General features: G+C 46.9%; 1 protein-coding gene across 1 annotated transcript in view; it reads right to left on the bottom strand.

The window, feature by feature from the left end:
- NMNAT2 (nicotinamide nucleotide adenylyltransferase 2) overlaps positions 1 to 21389 on the bottom strand; it is a 99484-nt gene that overhangs the window by 26745 nt on the left and 51350 nt on the right. The window contains exons 2-3 of the mRNA XM_006274476.3: positions 4309 to 4397; positions 1035 to 1102 (exon numbers count right to left, since the gene is read on the bottom strand). Of these exons, the coding sequence (XP_006274538.1) occupies positions 1035 to 1102; positions 4309 to 4397 (157 nt within the window). The remainder of the gene's footprint in view (positions 1 to 1034; positions 1103 to 4308; positions 4398 to 21389) is intronic.

Genomic DNA, 21389 nt, shown 5'->3' on the forward strand with positions numbered 1-21389 from the left:
GCTCCACCTTTGTCACTCCTCTTGCCTTTCTTTGGCAAGAGGATTTCTCTCCATCACTCCTACAGGATTGCAGCTGTTCCTCTTCTTGCTGTGCCCATTCCTGACTCTCCTCCACAACCTGATTTTGCTCCTTGCCTCTCACTTTCCCCCTCACTGTGCAAAGACTGTGAACCTGACCTACAAAGACTGCATCCCCACACATATGTAGGGACCTATTTAATTAATGGTTTCACGTATTTTGCAGCACCTGTGAAATCAGGATTGACTGTGAAATCGGTGAAATCAACACCAAAAAAAAAAAAAAAAGCCCTCAATAAAAATAAAATGCTGGTTCCCCAGGCAGAGCCAGTGGTCCTTGCTGCCGGGAGGGGAAGGCACCAGCTGGCGGGTGGCACAAAGGGCATCAAATAAGATGGTGGCTGCACCCTCGTCCTTCTCCCCCCCTCTGGGGTTTCTCCGCCAATCAGTGCCAAGGGTGGGGCTGCATATACGGCAGCCAACAATCAAGATGGTGGCCTCCCCCTCTTCCTTCCACCCTGTCAGGGCCTCTCCGCCAATCAGCACCGAGGGGTGGGGCTGCCACAAAGTGACTGCAGAATTAGAACGGCAGCCATGACCAACCCGCAAAACTGGGTAAGTCTCCCTGTGATTGAGGTGGACCCCTACATGGGTGTGCTCACTCCCCCACAGCAGTCATGAGCCATGATTTAAAATGCACTCTTTCCATGCAAATTATAACTTTTTGGGTGCATAATTAAGGTAATTAGCAGAGGCGTGCTTTAATTACACACTGCATGCTTAGCAGATAAGGGTGTTTGTCGTCAGCCGCAGGCAGCGGGTTGAACAGAGCTTTGCTTTCACCGCCCTTGCAGGGGATGTTTGGCACAGCACTGAGAATCCTCCCTTCCCAAGCTCAGCCCTGACCAACCTCCCCCTGCCCTCAGAAACACGATTCTAACTGGATCCCCGCTGTCGCGGTGCCATAAAAGACTGGTTTTGTTTCCACAACAAACATGCATGAGGAGTTACCTCACCTGATCCAGTCAGAGGACTGGACGGCCAGTTGGCACATGATCAGACGGTGTCGGCTGGAGACCAGGCCCTGAAGAATAAAAAACGAGAAAGGTAACACAAAGTCAAAGCTTTCTTTGTACCATATCCTTTTTCTCCCTTGATTTATTACTGAACTCAGTTCCCTTATACTGTGCCAGAATGTGTGACAGACTCCCTTCAAGCAACCTCTGAGCGGTCGCAGAGCTTCCTCTCGTGCGTGGATGACCTCTACCTGACTCAAGAAGTCTATGGGCCAACGAGAGGCAAAGTGCTGCTCGACCTGGTGCTGGCTACTGGGGAGGACCTAATCGGCGACCTAGTGATCGATGGGAAGCTGGGTGACAGCGACCATGAGCTGATCACCTTCACCATCCGCCGAAAAGCTGGCAAGTCAGTCAGCAACACGCAAGTCCTTGACTTCAGGAAAGCTGACTTTGACAAGCTCAGAAGGCTTGTCAGTGAGGCCCTAAGGGACTGTGACCACAGGGAGAGGGGAGTTCAAGAAGAGTGGTTGCTCCTCAAGGGAGCGATCCTCAATGCACAAACTAAGTCTATTCCATCTCGGAAGAAAGGCAGCAAGAGGGCACAGCAGCCCCCCTGGCTCTCCAGGGACCTAGCAGACCTCCTGAGGCTAAAAAGAAAGGCCTACAAAGGATGGAGGATGGGAGTCACCTCCAAGGAGGATTATTCTGCACTGGTCTGGTCCTGTAGGGAGCAGACCAGGAAAGCCAAGGCTGCAACTGAACTCCAGCTAGCTTTGAGCATCAAGGACAATAAAAAGTCCTTTTTCAGATATGTGGGGAGCCGGAGGAAAAGCCGGGGCAACGCTGGACCCCTGCTGAACCAGATGGGGCAACTGACAACTGACGCCCAGGAAAAAGCCAACCTATTAAATAGGTACTTTGTGTCGGTCTTTCATCAGCCCCATGGGACGCCCATGCCCGCTACAGGGCCGGGAAGTCCGGGTGAGGGTGATCCCCTGCCCTCCATTAATGCTGACTTTGTGAAGGAACATCTTGAGAAGCTGGATACCTTCAAGTCAGCCGGCCCTGACAATCTTCACCCCAGGGTACTCAAGGAGCTGGCGAGCATCATAGCCCAGCCTCTAGCGCGGATCTTTGAAAACTCTTGGCGCTCTGGTGTAGTGCCCGAAGACTGGAAGAAGGCCAACGTGGTGCCTATTTTCAAGAAAGGGAGGAAAGTGGATCTGGCTAACTATAGGCCCATCAGCCTGACTTCTATCCCAGGGAAGATCTTAGAAAAGTTTATTAAGGAGGCCATCCTTAATGGACTGGCCGACGCCAACATCTTAAGGGATAGCCAGCACGGGTTTGTTGCGGGTAGTTCTTGCTTGACCAATCTCATTTCCTTCTACGACCAGGTGACCTATCACCTGGACAAGGGAGAAGAGATTGATGTCATATATCTTGACTTCAAAAAAGCCTTCGATCTGGTGTCCCATGATCGCCTCTTGGAGAAACTGGACAATTGTCGCCTTGGGTCCCCCACGATCCACTGGCTGGAAAATTGGCTCCGGGATAGGACCCAGAGGGTAGTAATTGATGGAAGTCACTCATCGTGGTGTCCTGTGACCAGTGGGGTCCCCCAAGGCTCTGTCCTTGGACCCATACTGTTCAACATCTTCATTAATGATGTGGACACTGGAGTCAGAAGCGGACTGGCCAAGTTTGCTGATGACACCAAACTTTGGGGCAAAGCATCCACACCAGAAGACAGGCGGGTGATCCAGGCTGACCTGGACAGGCTCAGCAAGTGGGCGGATGAGAATCTGATGGTGTTCAACACCGATAAATGCAAGGTTCTCCACCTTGGGAAAAAAAACCCGCAGCATCCTTATAGGCTCGGCAGTGCTATGTTGGTTAGCACTATGGAAGAAAGAGACTTGGGGGTCATCATTGACCACAAGATGAACATGAGCCTGCAATGCGATGCTGCGGCTAGTAAAGTGACCAAAACGCTGGCTTGCATCCATAGATGCTCCTCAAGCAAATCCCGGGACGTCATTCTCCCCCTGTACTCGGCCTTAGTGAGGCCGCAGCTGGAGTACTGCGTCCAGTTTTGGGCTCCACAATTCAAAAAGGATGTGGAGAAGCTTGAGAGAGTCCAGAGAAGAGCCACGCGCATGATCAGAGGTCAGGGAAGCAGACCCTACGATGACAGGCTGAGAGCCCTGGGGCTCTTTAGCCTGGAAAAGCGCAGGCTCAGGGGTGATCTGATGGCCACCTACAAGTTTATCAGGGGTGACCACCAGTATCTAGGGGAACGTTTGTTCACCAGAGCGCCCCAAGGGATGACGAGGACGAATGGTCACAAACTACTACAAGATCGTTTCAGGCTGGACGTAAGGAAGAATTTCTTTACTGTCCGAGCCCCCAAGGTCTGGAACAGCCTGCCACCGGAGGTTGTTCAAGCGCCTTCATTGAACACCTTCAAGATGAAACTGGATGCTTATCTTGCTGGGATCCTATGACCCCAGCTGACGTCCTGCCCTTTGGGCGGGGGGCTGGACTCGATGATCTTCCGAGGTCCCTTCCAGCCCTAATGTCTATGAAATCTATGGAAAACCTCAGGTAAGCAGCCTCACCTAATGGCCACGATGACCGAACAGCCAGTGAAATATAGTTACAGCTGCTCTTCCCTGCCCGTGACTGGCCTGGGGGTTTTTCCCAAGTCATTTCTTGTCAATGAGAATGAGGCTTTTCATTCAGGGTAAAGAGAATTCCTCCCCGCCGTTAAATTTTATTTTCCAGAAAGAGCTCTTAAATTCCTGAGTCAGTATTGTGAACACCAAGCGTTCTCAAATTGTGAAACAGACCTCAAACAGAGAAACTGGAAATGCAGAGGAGAGCTGAGATTCTCATATAAATTGCAGGAAACCAGGAACTGTGGGCTGCAAAACCTAAGGTACATTTACAAATGTTGGCAATATTGCTGACCCCGCATACATGTCAGCCCATCAACTGACCCACATAACCTACTCCAGGCCTCAGCTCAGCTCAGCTCAGCTAAGCTCAGCTCCCAGAGATTTTTTTTTTATGGCTTTGTCTGTGCTGCATGATTTCTCTCTGCATCATACGCAGTCTTGGAGCCAGCCTCTGCCAGGTTCCCTGAGGTCTTCATTCAATTAACTAGGAACCCAGGGTGTAACTTTTCCTGTTGCTCACATTCAATTCCACCCTCCTTTAGTTTTCATCGACAATATCACGTATGAAAGAGCGAATGTAATCAACCCACTGGTTTGCCATAGGAGTCATGTACAGGCGAGACAATTCCTCCAATTACGATGAACCGTCCAGTCTTGTGAAGGTAATCTCTGGCTCTTTCTAAAGGAAGACATAAAAGAAATAGTAGGAATCAATATATACACTTCTCTCGCTATTGCCGAGAACTAGCATGCACCTTAGGCCAAATGTGCTAAATTTTCATGTGTAGTTTTACATGGGCAAAGCCCTGAGTTTAGCCACATGCATAATTGCACAAAAAACTGGGCAGCCCCTTTTGAAACTTTGGCTCTGAATGTTCCAGGGATGCTAAGGAGCTGATTCACATACACGGAACTTAAGTGGATTTACGATGCAGTGGAAAGTGTGTGTTGTCTTTCCCCAGTACACTGATTCACAAACAGGGTGTCCTGGTACCCAGGAGTGCAGCTAGATCCTCTGGAGGATGTAGAGAAGTGTGAAGAGGTAAGCAAATACGGGCAGGTTCAAGCTTGTCCCTGTCCATACCCACTGCCCAGCGCCTCTGCAAGGAGGTAAGATCTGTAATATATAAGTTACATTTTGAGACTGGGTGCCACTCAATTCACAAAGTTTTGGAGGCATGCCTTGAGTCCACAGAAGTTGAGAATTACTGCTCTAGGGGCTGCTCCAGGTACTGGTACCAGCCAACTACTGCTACCAAATAATAAAGTAAATCTCTTAACTCAAGTATCAGAGCTCTGTTATTCAGTGCTAAAAATTCACGGCTAAGTACAGACAGTCAAAAAGCCTGAGATTGAATTGGTTTGCTCTTCACAGGTTACTCTAAGCTGCCTAGGTTGAACTGTTAAGTAAGTGAATAGACATTCACTTTTGATTGTTGAAATGCAGCCACATGCATGCAGTGGCCCAGGCCAGAAGCCAGCGGGTGCTAGAGCAGGGGCAGACAATTATTTTGGGTGGAGGGCCCCTTACTGAGTTTTGGCAAACCATTGAGGGCTGCATGGCAGGTAGCCAGGGACAGATAGCTATTAATTTTCTAAATTTTTTAGGGGCCCCGAGGGCCAGATAGAATGGCCTGGTGGTCCGCAATTTGCCCACCCCTGTGCTAGAGCATGCCTCCCTGCTCAGCTGGAGCAGACAGTTTGGGCCCAAGGCTAGTCTGCCCACCTTGCAAAGGGGACTGTGAGTTAACTTGAATCTGGAGGGGATCTGGGACAGAAGTTCAGTAAACCAATTTAACCTAAATCAGTTGAGTCTGATACTACATCTATACAGGTTTATCTTAAACTGGTTTCAGCCATTTTGAAAGCAGTTTATGTGCACTGAACTTCTCTTGTGTTACAGATTTGAACTGGTTTCCAATCACTTATACTGGTTTATGTATAATTTAAACCCATATGTTCTGTTCAATTCCTGCTGATGATCTTTCTGATGGGAAGGAAGGGAAGAAAAGTTTATATTCAGAATAAAAGGTTACCACTGTCCATCACTGTCTCTTTCAATTCATTTTGTATTGCCAGCCCAGCAGAGCTTATCATGAAAATGAAGATGACACCAGATAAAGGATGTCACTGATCTGAATAGGATACTGGTTAATAGTAATCACAGCCATTACCAACCGAAGCCTTTGGTGTCCTACATGAAACGAGCTTGTTGCATCTATCCCATCCTGGGACATGGAAAGGAGTCCATATACCAGAAGCCACCACTGCACCTGGCAGCATCAGTATACCACCAAAGATCAATGAATAGGACCTGAAGCCTAAGCTTTCTTCTGACTTCAAAAACTGGTCACTGCTGAAACGGGTATGGAAAGATGGTTGTGCTCCAGCCAGAGCCAGGCATGTCCTGTGAATAAATCTGGTCCCTCAGTTGTCAGGGATGCGATTCCAGGACCTTTTACAGCACAGAAGTAATTTAAAAATAGAGCTGTCAAAATGGCAATGCATGCAATGAAATGGTCTGACTCCTGGTAACGTTGCTAGGCCGAGCGCAGTTAAATCTTTGTGAGTCAGGCAGAAAATGAGCCCGTAATGTTATTTCATGCCTGTTTGCATTGTATCCTCTTCGGCACTGTCTGTGCTGGCATGTTAACTGGTTGAGTGGAACCTGTTTAAAAACTGTTCCTAGGTATGTGAGAAGCAGCATGGTCTAGTAGATGGGACACTGGACAAAGCAGGAGATAGCTCTGTCACTACTTTACTGTATAATCTTACACAAGTCATGTTACTTCTCTGTGCCTCAACGTCACCTTCCAGCCCTTTGTCTCACTGATTTCCTTGCAGGCTCTTTGGGAAGAGATGATTTCTTGCTGTGTTTTCTTGTATTCTTGTATCCTGTTTAGAACAATGAGGCCCTGATCTCAGTTGGGATATCTCAGTACTACAGCTGTATGTATTAATGTAGGTATGTGTGTATTTGTATATATACATAATATATATCATATGTTTTGCCTGGTCTAAACTGTGTTAGCAAGAATTCGTATTTTTAGACCAGGTGAAGATACAGAATGGATTGACCTTTTGGGTTTTCAAAGGAAGATGCTAATGCTATGCATAGGCCCCACTGAAGTTGTCATGGCAATCGGTACATTCATATAATGGATGAACAGTGCAGGGCAGCATAGGACACACGATTTGCATATTTAAAAAGCCTATGCATTATGTATGCTCCACCCATAGTACAGGCACACAGCACACTGCAGCACTGCCTCTTTCCCTATGTAAACTACTAATGGAGAAGACCTTGTGGTCAATGTGTTTGCATTGCTAACTTGCTTTTTCATTTCACTGAGGTTTAATGGAAGAGGAGGTCTGAGTTGAAACTGTGGGAGCCTCTTTCCCGCATGCTCAAGCTTAATTTCTGTGTTTAAAAATAGAAATGCACCTCAGAAAAATATTCCAGGAAAAAAAAAACAGGAGAGAAAATAGACACCAGCTGGTCACCACTGATGCTTGAAATGTGGTTCTGTTCTGGGAAGACAGCTATTGTAACAGCCACATGGATCTGTGCAGAGTTACGGCTGCTCACTTCAGTGGCAAGTTAAGATCCCAATTCTGCATCTGGATTTGCACAGATAAATCCCAAAAGCTGTGGGCTCCTTTCACTGTTGTGTGCCTTCTGCACAAAGCAAAGGTTCTCTCCCCTTGATCAAACTGCATGATTTAGAATGACTTGCACTTGTGCAGCGAGTTTTTGTTTGGAAACCGTAAGAGACTGTTAATGCTTACGTGCTGCATTGCTATAACCTTAAGGCATCTGCACAGGCACATGGGCATTGTGGTAAGTACATCAGTAGCTATAACCCAGAGTGAGGACAAGGTCTTACTTTGTATCATGCCTAGTCCTTAGCACTCCAGAGCTGGCACAGCTATGCTGGACGTGCTTGATGTTTTTCCATCTCATGCATCGGCACAGAATTTTTAACTAAGATCCAATTTTGCCCTCTCAGCCATCAAACCCGTGTGCCAGCCCTCAGCATGCTTATAGCTTTGCTTACAATGGGGCCGTTGATTACAATGGAACTGTGCGCAGCAGGAAATAATACTGTGCGATAGAACTGTCTGGAGGGTGACAATTCCATTTTGTGGCAACTCAGGGATGCATTTGTTCTGTATTGGAATGAAAACAATGTCTGAAACATTTTTGTGAAAGCAAAATTGTGTCAAAAGGTCTGCAGGTATGTGCTTGTGAGCTTGTCATGTGGAATCGAACAGCTGGTGCTTGAGGCACTAGCCTGAGACATTGGAGACTCAGGTTGGAGCCTCCAAGCAGAGCACATACTGTAACCACCAGGCTCTAGCATGTCAGAATACATTTCAGCCTCAATAATGCTGTGCTGCTAGATGCTGTGCGGTAAGAATGGCATAGCTGCTGGCATATGGTGCGTAAGAATAGCTCCTCTTTGTGAGCAGTTATCTACAACCCCCCGAAGAAACCAGGGAAATTAACTTTTCGTGCTGGGAGCAACACTTTATCCCCAGAGTGGAGTTTGACAGTCTCCATGCTCTGAACTGACAATGCAGGAGCATTGAAAGCAAAAAGAAAGTGGGCTAAGAGAATGTTAGGGGAAATAATTCGAAGCAACAAAGCTGAGACTGAGTACAGGCTTTTAACTCCTTGGGGCCTAGAGGGGCTGTTAGTGGTTCAGACATTTCCATTGGCATAGAAACACTAGGAGACAAAGGGTTTGTAGTGGACAAGGGGAGACCTTTTGGAAAACATCAGAATATTACAGTATTCACATGCCATCACCAGGCAGGATGGTTTAATACAGGGCTGTCCAACTTCTGAATAGTAGGGGAACCTTAGGGTTGCACCCCATTTCCCCCACACTACCCCTACTAGGGGTGGCAGTAGGAAGCTGAAGCCAGAGGAGGGAGGAGTCACCCCCCCCCCCCCCCTGCAATGGCATCAGCAGCTGGAGAGGTGAGCAAAGTCCCTGGACTTTGGCACCAGGGCCTAGAGGAGACCAGAGTCCTCTGCAGCACTACCGCCGCCATTGAATAAGCCCCTTCCTGCTCCCCTCCCTCTGGTGTCTGGCAGAGGTGGCTTATTCTGCCGCTTGCCCTGGACACAGAGCGAGCGGTGACAGCATCTAGGTCGGGCAGACACTGCTGCAGTGCCCCAGAGGCAAAGAAGGGAATAACTCTGCTCTTTGCCCTCCGTGTAAGGGGCCCTTCCACTGGTGGAGGGGCACAGAGCGGTGGTGGCAGTCAGGGCAGGCAGACCCAGCTCTGGTCCCCCAGGGGCAGTGAGGGTACAGGGGAGAATAACCCCCCCACCCATAACCCCCCCACCCTGCCCCCTCTGCCTCAGGGAACGTGGCAGCCTGCTGCTGCAGCAGCAAAGTGGGAGCACATGGCGGACCCAGCTCGGCTCCCTGTCAATGGGACAGGGAGGGGGGAATTAAACCCCTCTCTAGTCAGTTCAGCTGGCCACACCCCCCCCTCCGCACAGCTTCCTTGCAGCCAGAGAAGGCATGCTGTAGTCTCCCCCAGCTTCTGGCTTATGCAACTGCAGGCATGTACCTGCATTTCCTCAGTCCACAAGGAATATCAGTGCTGTTGCAAATCGGTTCAACCTACGCAGGTTAGACTAACCTGCAAAGATCGAATTAATTCAGGCTTCAGCTTTTTGCATGTCTGTCCCTATCCTTATGGTCTAGCAATTTACAGTGCTACTTTAGGATTCAGGAGGTGTTGACTAAGTTCCCTGCTTTGCCACAGACTTCCTATGTGACCTTGGAGAAATTACTTGTCCTACAGCTACGCTGCAGCCTGGCACAGAGCACAGGGAGAAGTGAACTACTCTGGGTACTGAAGCAGTCTAGCCACAGCAGCCTGAAGCTTGTCATGAACTAATTCACCCAGCTTCTCAGCAGCATGCGCTTCCTCTGTAAAAGAAAATCTGGTCTTGTGGCTACAGACAACACTGAGGCAGATCAGAGTCCTCTTTCTAGCTCTATCTGTTTCTGACTCATTGTGAGACTTTGGACAAATCACTCCATCACTGTATTCCTCAGTCTTCCCCTCTGGGAGTAATATTCCATAACTTCATAGGTGGCTCAATTCAGACTCTCTGACCAAGAGCAGGGTGGCCATATGCCTGACTGTGCATGCAAAATTGAGATCTCTTTATTCCTACGCAAAGGGCTTGTTTTGTTTGTTGCCAGCTAATGAGTTCAGTGTAAGAATACTGCAGCCGCCACCACCCACAGTTCACTGCATGCAACTCCTTTTGGGAGCTGAAGCTAGCTCTCACGTGGGCTGAAGTTCTTGTTTTCTTTAGGCCTGGTGTCCCTGGGCTCTTTCAGAAGAGCCAGAGATGCCAAATCGAACCCAGGAGCCCTCACATTATGCAGGTTCAATTCTCTAGGGTGTGAACAATTTTCCTGATTTCTTTCAGTTTCCATTTGTCTGCTGCCACTGGCTGTTGCTCTTTAAACTACGTTCACCCCTTCTCTCTGCATAACTTCTTCCTTTTAGTGCTCATGTGGTTTCCCACTGTAACCTACTTATGCATTTGTAGCAGCTAGGGAATGATTTATGACTCTCCATTTCACCAGTGCTGCTTTTGACAGCCCCTCAGAGACTGGCAGGAAGGGAAAAGTATTAGCAGTTCCCATCACTGCCAGGACACAGAGAGATGTTGTTGTTAGAGAATTTGCTTCCAGCGCACTTGGTCCTGCCTGTCTATGAAGACCCGCATCCTCTCCGTTTGAAAAGTTTGTTGGGTATAATCCCAGCATGAAGTTAATCAGATATGGCAGAAAGATTTGCTATGGCGCGACTGCTTTAAAAAAATGAAGACGCCACACAAAGAGGGGGAGGGGGAACCTAGAGCAGTTTTCCCTCTAAGGCGCACTATATTTTTAAAGATGATCATTTAAAAACTCAACAAAATGTAACAGTTTGTAGGAAGAGAGAATGTTACTAAAAGAGCGGCCTGGGCAATATATTGCAGAATAGCATGCTTGGTTAAGGTGGCTTCAGCAGTTTCTTTATATTCTTCTACTTCCTAGGTTTTATTTGATTACATAGTTTCAGACTTCCCTTGACCTGAAATTCTGCACCGGATGGTTTTCCAAAGAGATTATTTGGTTTTGAAGCAAATATTTATAGAATTCCTTTGTTTAAATGACAGGCATTAGGAGGAGTCTTGCTTGTTAAGTTTTCTGCACTGCTGTACCTCACAAATATCTTTGAATTTAAAACAAATTGCACTGAGCAAATGGATCCATTATTAGTCTCATCCCTTGCTTTCAGTAGCCTGGATAATGCCTTCCATGCATCCCAGTTCTGTGAAATACAGGAGATGTGTGAGATGGCTTCAGAGTGTTTCTTTCATGCAGGAAATATTTAGTCAGTGCCTTTAGATAATTTATTCCCTGGGGCCTTCCTCTAGCAAGTCCCAGAGAGGTGAATGCTGTCAGCTCTGTTGTGCATGTATATGAATGCATTCAGAAAACTGATACAACAGGATGGCCCAAGGTATCATCAGTGCAGTGTTGATACCCAGGTCCCTGTCATACACCCCCCCCCCCCCCGGATCAAGCCTTTGTCTCTGTGCACTTTGCCTGCTTGAGAATGCACCTGGAAGAAGCTCAGCTGTGCAAGAGGCCAAGGAATTGCTTATCATCAGAAGGAAAATACTTTTCTTGTGGGTTGTCTCTCATAAACTGGATGTAGAAATCAATGGTTTGCACTGTGCCGGCACTCAGGAGACCTGTCTTTGCCGCTGCCCCACCAAGTGACCTTGGGCAAGTCACTTCACTGCCTTGTGCCTCAGTTTCCTCTTCTTTAAAGTGGGGTTAATGATACTGACACCATTTGTAAAGCACTAAGTTTGATGATGAAAAGTCCTGTAAAGAGCTGGTATTAGACATGCTGGTAATAGTTAAAATATTCTGAAGCCTAGATCTTCCCTTCGTGACAGCCTTGTCATAACGAAGGGTTTCTTTGCAGAGCCAGTCTGATAATCACTGAGGTGTGTGCAGTCCTCACCTTAGAGATCCACCAGCTTGATGACTGGTAGGGTTGTATGAAACACCATCGTTTTGTTTTGACATCTGTTTTGCTGTTTCGAAGGGACATTGTTTCATTTTGTTTCATTGTTTGTTTTGTTTTGAAGCACTGTTCCATTTTGTTTCATTGAAACTATTTCACTGTTTTGACATTTTGCCCAGAGGCTATACTGGGGAATCATGAAAATGCCTAAAGCTTTGTAATTTCTTGCCTGATTTGGATGAAAATTGCAGGTGTGGTAGCCCCATTTAAGGGCAGGAAACATGCCAAGTTTCAAGGAGATAGGTGCAGAGTTTGGGAAACTGCACCTCAAACTGTTCAAAGCACAGCTCCTGACACTTGCCCGCAGCAGCAGCCTCCTCTCATCCGGGGCACAGATCCAGGGGCTCACATCCTCGGGAGGAGTCCGGCACAGCTTGGCAGCACTCCTGGGGGTATAAGCCCCTGGATCTGTGCCCTGGATGAGAGGAGGCCGTCTCTGCCACCTGGGCGCAGCCCACACCCAGTGCCGGTCCCAGCACCAGAGAAGATTGCTACTGCTGCCTGTCCCAGGCAGCAGCCTCCTCTCATCCAGTGCACAGATCTGGAGGCTTGCACCCCCAGGAGAAGTCCAGCACAGCCCAGCAGCCCTCCTGGGGGTGCAAATCCCCAGATTTGCACGCTGAATGAGAGGAGGCTGCCACTGCTGCTGCTACCTGGGATTGGCACTGAAGCCAAGTAACCCTGGCTTCGAAATTCAAAACGTTTAGAAATTTCAAAATGTTTTGGGTGCCATTGTTTTGTTTTGAAGCTGTTTCAAAGCCTTTTGTTTCATTTCAATTTTGCTATTTCAAGCTCAAAACGCATCGAAACAGCTTTGAAAAGAAACACCTGGCGAAATTTCGCACAGCCCTAATGACTGGCTCCTCCTCCCACACTGTCGCATCCAAGGAACTCTCCCACAAAAATTCCCCCCTTCATAGGACCAGACCAGACTGATGGACCTTCCAGTCTTGAATCTTGCTTCTAGGAAAGTGCAAAAAATGTCACTGTGGACAACTTGAGTAATCGCTTGTAGGAGGCTTTTGTTTTTCTAGCCTTTCACAGTGAGTGGCCAGCTGCTGCCTTGAAGCAAGAGGGTGAACTTCCAGTATACCTTTCAGTTTCATCCAGTGTGATTATGGATGGTTCCCATTGTACACACATTTAGCCCTCTATATTTTTGGGCTTTAAAGCTGAAGGAAAGAATAGTCTGCAATCCTCTCCAGCCATCCTGTGGGGCCTATTCTTCTCCCAAGTTGAACAGAAGTAACAACTCTCAGGCTTCCCCCTTCAGGGTTAATGGCTGGGCTTCCCATTATAAAACAGTAAAATTATTTGCTAGAAATCAGATTCTGTGTTATAATCAATGGACCATAATAACTTGTGAGCTGCCTCCCCTGACTGCTGTGGTATTACTCCAGTGATGAGTTTGGCCCTGGGTCTAGTGCTTTGGTGGTCATCAACAAGCTCATTAGCATCAGCATTACTACCTCTTCCTTAACTACAGCCTCCGAATCCTGTTGAGTTTGCTGCATCAGATGTCTTTCTGTCAGGATTTTAACCATCTGTCAATTGTTGCTTTTAGTCAAAGCTTTTAGTGCTGGTCTTATTCCCACTGCTACTGGGCAGCACTTTCTATCTCAAGGTCCTTTCACTTCAGCCTCAAGCCATGTAGCTTTCAGTTCTCACCAGATGCCCTGCAATAAGATGTATGCCCTGGACATATTTGCTTTGCACATGCAGAAATCAATGGGAGAAAGCAGTTTAGAGTATGTGTGTACATGTATATGCATGCAGCTGTACATGCGTGCACCATTACAATGGGGCTTCCATACAGCCTGTTCTCCTTTATCTTAGATGGGGCATTTTGTTCTTCGACACAAACGCTGCTTTCCATTCAGACTGGACTCCCAGGTTGAATGGCTTGGTATAGCTCCTTTCCACTTATCGGAGTTGGGCATGTCTGCAACTTCACTAGCAAATGAGAATAAGACCACAATTATATACTGGCTGGCAGGGCAACAGCTCTTCTGGACAAAATACCCTACTGGACATCAGTGCCGGAAGCTACTGAGGAAGCGTTTCCTTTTTGGGGGGCGGTGTTGTACGGCTGTTTCTCTCTTTTCCCACCTACAGCAGCTGGTCCTGACTCTTGGGGCCTTGTAATATGTTGCACTTTGAGCTTTTCAAAGGTTAATCAGTGTTAGCACTAGCTTGAGTTCAGAGCAGTCACATCTTAAAATACCTTCTCTGATGGTCCCCCACCTGCACAGCCATGACTTGCTGCTAGAGGGCTGGTGAGCAGGACCCTGACTAGAAGATACAGCTGTGAGTTGCCATGCCGGAGATGGTGAGTGAAGGACAAGCTTCTATTCCTGTTCTAGGTTGGAGTGTGTGAGAGATGGGTTTGGTTAGGGATGGGAAAACGAAGCTGGGAGTTACTGGGAGGTAGAAAGGAAAGGGGGGTAGGGGGAAGGGTGGTGAAATGAAGGAAGTGAGCCACTAAAGGATAAAATAAAAAGAAGTAAAAAAAGAAATAAGAAAAAAGGTTTTATTAAGAAATAAAGAGAAAGTAAATTAAAGAAGGTCTCATGTTTTAATAAACTGAGATTTGGGATTAGGGTATGGGAGGTGCTGGTCATGCTTCCCAGGGTATGGGTGGTAGAAGCGATGAAGAAAAGCACTTTTGGGGGAGCTACTGCCCCTGCCCTGGGAAGGAAGCCCCAGTTCATGGGGACCTGATCCTTCCCCCTACCTATATTCTCCCCCAACCCCCTCTAGACCTCAGTCCTGGACCCATCTGTGCCCTGTGACCTAGCTATCTGGCATATGCTCTGCAGGCTGCTTGCATGGGTTTGCACCCCTGTGGGTGGGAAGATTACATCCTCAGGGGTGGGAGAGGAAGTTGGCTTGGTGCCAGAACTACCCCCTGGGCAGTAGAGTTTAGGGGGTGGAAAGATTATTTCCACAGAACAGGAGGGTGAGGGAGGGCACACTGTATTCTGGGGTGCTGGAGGACTGCAATTTAGATGGCCCATTTGTGGGGAGTGGAACACGAGCTTTGTAGCACGGATAAGAGAGAAACTTGCCCTGGAGTGGCATAACTTGAAACCACCTAAAGTGATCTTAAAACTAATTGCAGGTGTTAATCTGTAGATAATCCAGGAGTTAAGAGCTCCAGGAGCTGCCTAAAGTAAGTGTGTAAAACAAGGCCCTTGGTTGGTGAAAATCTGTCTACCTTAATTGACTGCACTGGAATTGATTTGAACCATCTGTGAATCTGGCCTTATCTGTGTTCTGCTATAGACCAAAGGCTACATTGAGAGTCTCTCCTGTCCTTTGGAATACATGATCCTACAGACAATGTGCTGGAGTCAGACCCAGGAGACTTGTGTTCTAGTCTAGCCTGAGCTGCTGGACAGGTGCATCACCTTGGGTAAGTCACCATCCCTCTCTGCCTCGGTTTCCCTGCCAGGTTTTTTCTGTCTTGTTTGTTTAAATTGTAAGCCCTTCAGGGACTGTCTAAGTCCTTGCCTCAGCCTCACACAATGGGCCTCTGAATGCTACTGCAGTACAAATATAAAAATAATGTGACACATCCCTGACAAGAGAGATTTCATGACAAAAATAGTTTTTGATTCAACCGAATAGAAATGCTTCTATATATATACAGATATATAGATATATCTATAAGATATCTTTATCTATAGCTATCTATATACTTCAAGATATAGATATTAGATATAGATATAGCTATAGCTATCTATATCTATCTATCTATCTATCTATATATATATATATATGTGTGTGTGTGTGTGTGTATATAAAACACAGGCTGCAAAGTAATCCTACTCCAGCTCTGCAATTCTGAGCTCAGGCTGTCACTCCTGTTTTCAGTTCCACTGCCTGTCTTTAGCCATCCTCCCAGCGCACAAAACAGGTAAATTCAGGAGGGATTGTCAGCCTTAGGTCTTAATTTCTTGGCTCTGTGTTCTCTTTTGTCAAAACTTTAAAGTGCTTGGGATTTTGGTCTCTAACACCATGTGGCATCAGCTGCCCAGTTAGTGTAATCAGGAGTAGCCATGCAGGATAGATGTTAAATATACATCTGCAGTGCACTTGCTCACCCTCTGAGCTCTCTTTGGCAATGGGCCTCTTCCCTGCACCCAGGGTACAGTGACTCTTTTATTGTGCAAAGGATAATAAATGCTGTCTGCAGCCCTGCCGGGGAGGTGTCTAAAGAAAAATTTCATGCTGAACAATACCCCACTGTTACTCCCAGCAAGCAGAATTCACACTACAGGACTCAACTCCCCCTGCAAGCCGGGCTCAGCTGCTGCATGAAAAGAAATTATGCTTCTAGGCATGACTGCAAGGACTCTAGGGAATCACCTGCTCTCACCCCAGGGCTAGGGCCCACACTCAGCCTTGGAGTGCAGAAATCACCCACTATTGCACTAGTGCCAGAATTCTCACATGCTTGTTGCTTGTTCTGTGAGTGCAATGGGATTCACCACAAGCATGTGAGGCCCTGCTGTTAAACTACTTTCTGACTTCGTATACACAGCACTCTGGAGATGTTAGTGCACTATAGCTACACAAATACGCATGGTAGCTCAAATCTAGGTATTAAGAATAACAAGAGTAGTGATGTGGTGGCATAGGCTTCTACCAATTACATAACAACTTAACTATTTCAGATTTGGGGACTCCCTATACCTACAAAAAATGGCACTGCTGTGGGCACATGTATGGCCCCCCACAATATGCCAACATATCGATGACAGACCTTGAAGTTCGCTTCCTTTCATCCCTCTGGTGTACCTAAGGTACACTGTTGACATCTTCTTCATCATATGGAAACATGGGAAGGAATCTCTAGAGAAATTTAGGACTTTAACAACTTTCATCACTTCACCACACCAATCAGACTCTAAAACACCCAGGTTATTCATTTCTTGAATACCACTGGGAAAATTTGCAAGGGCCATATCACCACCACATTGTATTGAAAAGCAACAGACTGCTAAAGCTATGTCCGTACTAGCAGCTTGGCACATTACTAGATTCATCATCGTATATGTGCTGTGGTCCTACTGGTCTACATGCACATCTTAAGTATCTGAAGCATGGATTCCTAAACTTATAATACAATTTTAAAACTGTAGCCACTCAAATCAACAGAGCCAGACTCAGACCCTGCTCCAATCTGTTCCAATACCAACCCCGAGACAGGAACAACAGAATCCCTCTGGTGTCACCTACAGCCCCCAGCTTGAACACCTTGGACACATCATTAATGACCTCCAACCCCTTCTGGAAAATGACCATCTGAAGGTAGCCTCGGGGGACAAATTTGTCCTGGTTTACAGACAGTCTCCCAACCTCAAACAGAGTCTCTCTTGCAACAGACTACCTACCTCCTATATTCATCAGCTGTGCTCCCTCATCAATACAAAAGACCCACACCATCACTGTACCAAATAACAGGGATTATTATAACATCTGAGGTTCATTCACCTAATCCTCTACCAGTGGCATAGACTATCATTTGCTTACAATACCCCTCTGTTGTCTACAATGGGCAGACAAGTTCATCCCTACATGTAAGAATGAATGAACGCTGATCCGACATTGGTTTCAGAAAGATGCGCAAACCTTTAACCTCCCTGGTCATTCCATTGCTCACCTTCAAGTTGCTGTTCTTAGACAACAACATTTTAAAAATGAACTTGAATGGGAAATTGCAGGACAAGAAATCTTCCACTGACTGGACTGTGTTAAGTATGGTCTAAACCAAGACAATGGAGTCTTATTCCATTACTTGGACTAGCTTTTATAACCCCTATGTCCCTCAGTGGGTTAACTGTTTTTTTTTTTATTTCTTCTGCTCACTTTGCTACTCCCAGTAGTGCCCCCTCCTCTTTCTTCCCCTTCCCCTACCCCTTGTTTTTTAATCACTGCTTTATATTTAGAAGCTCTGCTTCCTGCAGTTCCTTCACAGCATATGACATTGGTGACACATAGGGGGTGCATGCGGGTACACATGTACCCCCTGAGCATGGTGGTGCACTCCCTGTGAAAAGGTGCTGCTGACACTGCCACCGGCGCCTGTGGGTGGTCGCTGCTCGCCTGCTGCCAACATCTGCAGGCAGTGCACAATTGCCGCTGGCCACCACTGCCACCATTAGCAACCAGTGATGCTGCTGGTGGCATCTGTGGGTGGTTGCTGACCACCGGTTGGCACTCGCCACCCCCTCTCTACTGCTGATAGCGCCATAGCCGCCTACGGGAGCTCCCAATTTGCCACCACCATGCTCCCACCGCTGACAGTGCTGTCGCTGCCTGCAGGAGCTCACCATGCCCCTCCAGCCTCCAGGGGTATGCGGTGTTCACAGCATATGATGAAGTAAATTGCTGCTTATGAAAGCTTGTGCATCTCTGATTTAGTTAGTTTATAAGGTGCAAATCTACCCTGCTTTCTACCAAGTATATACCTAAGGACCCTGAAAGACTCAGTCTGATCTTCATCTAGTCTGCATCTTCACTGCTGCTGTTGCCCAGACTAGCAAGAGTACAAATATCACAGCCAGGCACACCTGCAATCATGTTGCAGACATGTACATGGAGACTGAGGAGTTGCATGTTGGGACTACCTGGCTTTACATTCCCAGGCTTCCAATGCACAGGGTCTGGTTGAGGGTTGAGATGCATTTTTCTAAATAAGGACACTGTGGCAATTGCAAGCCACATCTTTTGTGACTTTAATGGATCACACTGTCCCTATTCACTAAAGCTCACAGACAATAGGTGTGTCAGAGGCCTGCTGCTGTGGGACAAAGCACTAGCAGTTAAAATGAAACATTTATCTCTGCAGCATGTCATCTGGCTCGAGCAGATGGGGAAAGCACCCTGGAAAAGAGGAATTAAAACATCTTTTATGCTTTAAAACCCAGATCTTCTGTGCTTTAAAATCCAAATGATCCTGTGAGGTTTATCCAAGCCAACCTCTGGCAGACAGAGCATGTCCTTTCAGAGACAGAAAATCCTGTGTGTGGGGATCACGGAGCAGAGAAGGGGCTACCAAGGGTCACACTGAACTCAAAGAGGCTGGCGTAATGTGAGGAGTGTGATAGTGGAGGACCAGTGCCAGAACAACTGCTTCTGAGAGATAAAGTCCCCACCTCGAGGATAAAGCAGCAGCCAGTGGCTCTATCTGGGGCTGGGGGAGATGTGTAATTAATAGTTCAGATTGTCTCTTCTCTTCGGCCAGCATAGTTCACTCATGCTAGGAACGGGTCACTGTTCTCTGCATAACCTACTGCAGCACTTAATACTGACAGGCTCCCAGACCTTGGCACAAACACTCTCTGCTCCTCAAATTGCCTCCTCCAGGCCTTAACTGGCTCCTTTAATAAGAGAGATGACAGAGGGGGAAGGGACAAGCCATAAGGTCCTCTTCTTGCTTTGTCCCAAAATGACCTGAGCATTTTAAAGCACTTGTAGTTGCTTCTGATGTGCAAGTTGGGGCCAAATCTCAGCTGAGGTAAATTGGTGAGGGCTCCCTCAGAAGTAGATGAGGTTCTGCCCATCCTCCCACTTCCCTCCCTGCCACCTCTTTTGCATTGCTTTCTTTGGCACAGATACAGAGCAGCAGTCACATTTTCTTTGTGCAGATGGTAGCTCCCCTACCTGTGTGAGATACAAGGGAAGAAATGCCTGTGGTTATTTCTGGAGAACAGGATTTAATGAACAAAATGCCCCTCTGCCTTTCTTTGAGTTTCCCTATCCCAGCACATAAATTAAGGGGGATTGCTTTTAACATCCAGCCAGCAAATACAGGAGTAGCCCATTTGCTGTGTTGTAGGTCACTTATGAGTCAAACTAATTCCACAGTTGCTCTGAGGACAGATGATGTGAAATAAATCACTCTGCATCCTGAATCTAGTACAGTGATCCATGCTAGCTCTGTCACAATTACAGGACTGTCAGTGCTTCCATCATAAAGCACCATTTTCAGGAGGTCAGAGCTCACACATAAAGATCTTTTTTTGGGCTGGTGCTTGGTATGCAGGGCTCAGCCTTCAAGCAAAGGTCCATGTTTTTGTTTTGTTTTATACAGAATGTCACTAAAACAGTTTGTCCTCTGATTTGAAGCAGAAACAAAAAGAGGAGCATGAGGTCTGCATCTCTGGATTTATCAAGCTGTGCAGCAAGAGCCCTAGGCTCACATTTTGAAAAGCAACTGATTGACATAGGGGCCGAAAGCCAGCAGTTTCAGAAGTGACTAGTGAGTCTGGGTGTCTACCTGAATATGTGTTAAGGGACCTCATGGTCAGACAGCACTGAGCTCCTACTGTCTGAAAGTCAGGCCCTTTAAGGAGTCTCCAAAAAAAAAGGCACTGATTTTGAAAATCTTGGCCTATGTATCTAAAGTTACTTCTGTGCAGCAGTATGGCTAAGGGGAGGTGACCAGGGCACCAGCTCTGAGTGCCAAGGGGGAAAGGAGGTTGTGGGGAGAGGTGCAGAATTAGCAGCTGCTGCACTGCTGGCCTGGCTACCATTGCCGCCAGCAACACTGCAGCCACTGACACCATCCTGTGCACTGCCGCTGCCCAGGGCACAGCAGTACCATCTCTGCTTCTGTAGGTGGAATTTAGGCTTCTATATTAATGGTATAGGAACAGGACATAAGACAGCACTTCCTGGGTCATTGAGTCTAGTCCTCAGATCATATCATTCCTTTCTTAAACCATTCAGCACTATCTTCAAGTTAGTCAGGGCTTTTTGCCACCACTACTTTGACTGTTTCAAAGCTTCATTCCTTGGATTGTTAGAAATCTTCTTCTAATTTCCAGCCGAAATTTATTCAGTTAATACCTGTTTGTTCTTGTGCCAGCATTGTCCTCTAGCTTAAATAGATCGTTTTCCTTCCTGGGGTTTGCCATGCTGATGTTCTTATGGGGATCAGTCACATCCCTTCTCCTTGTTTTCATTCTGTTAGAACTAACAAGCCTAGCTCCTTTAAGCCAGGCTCTCCTTGTTCACCCTAGTAGCCCTTTTCTGTACTTGTTCCAGTTTGAATTAATCTTTCTTGAACATAGATGCCCAGAATTTCACACAGTATTCCAAAGGAGATCTCACCGGTGCCTTCTACAATGACATTAATAGTTCCCTATTTAAACTACAAATAGCTCACCTGATACATTCTAGGATTACACTTGCCTTTTTCACCACCACATCACATTAAGATCTCATAGTTTCCCTGTTACAAGCTAGTCTAAGAGCATAAGAATTGCCATTAACTGGGTCAGATGATAGGTCCACCTTGTCCAGTAACCTCTGTCACACAATGGTATAGGGTGGATGCTGAAAGGGCAAGTGAACTGAATATGACCAGGGTTTTTTCCACTATTCCTCTCTCACTTCTAGCCTCCAGCACTTAAGGTCTAGGAAGGTGCAATTTAGAGGCTGTATCCCTAACTCCCATGCTCAGGAGCTACTGATGCCCCTTTCCTCCAGGACTTTGTCTGATCCCTTTTTGAATCTGGCTAAACTCAGCTTT

Source organism: Alligator mississippiensis, chromosome 5, assembly GCF_030867095.1.
Source record: "Alligator mississippiensis isolate rAllMis1 chromosome 5, rAllMis1, whole genome shotgun sequence".
NCBI classification, from domain to species: Eukaryota; Metazoa; Chordata; order Crocodylia; family Alligatoridae; genus Alligator; species Alligator mississippiensis.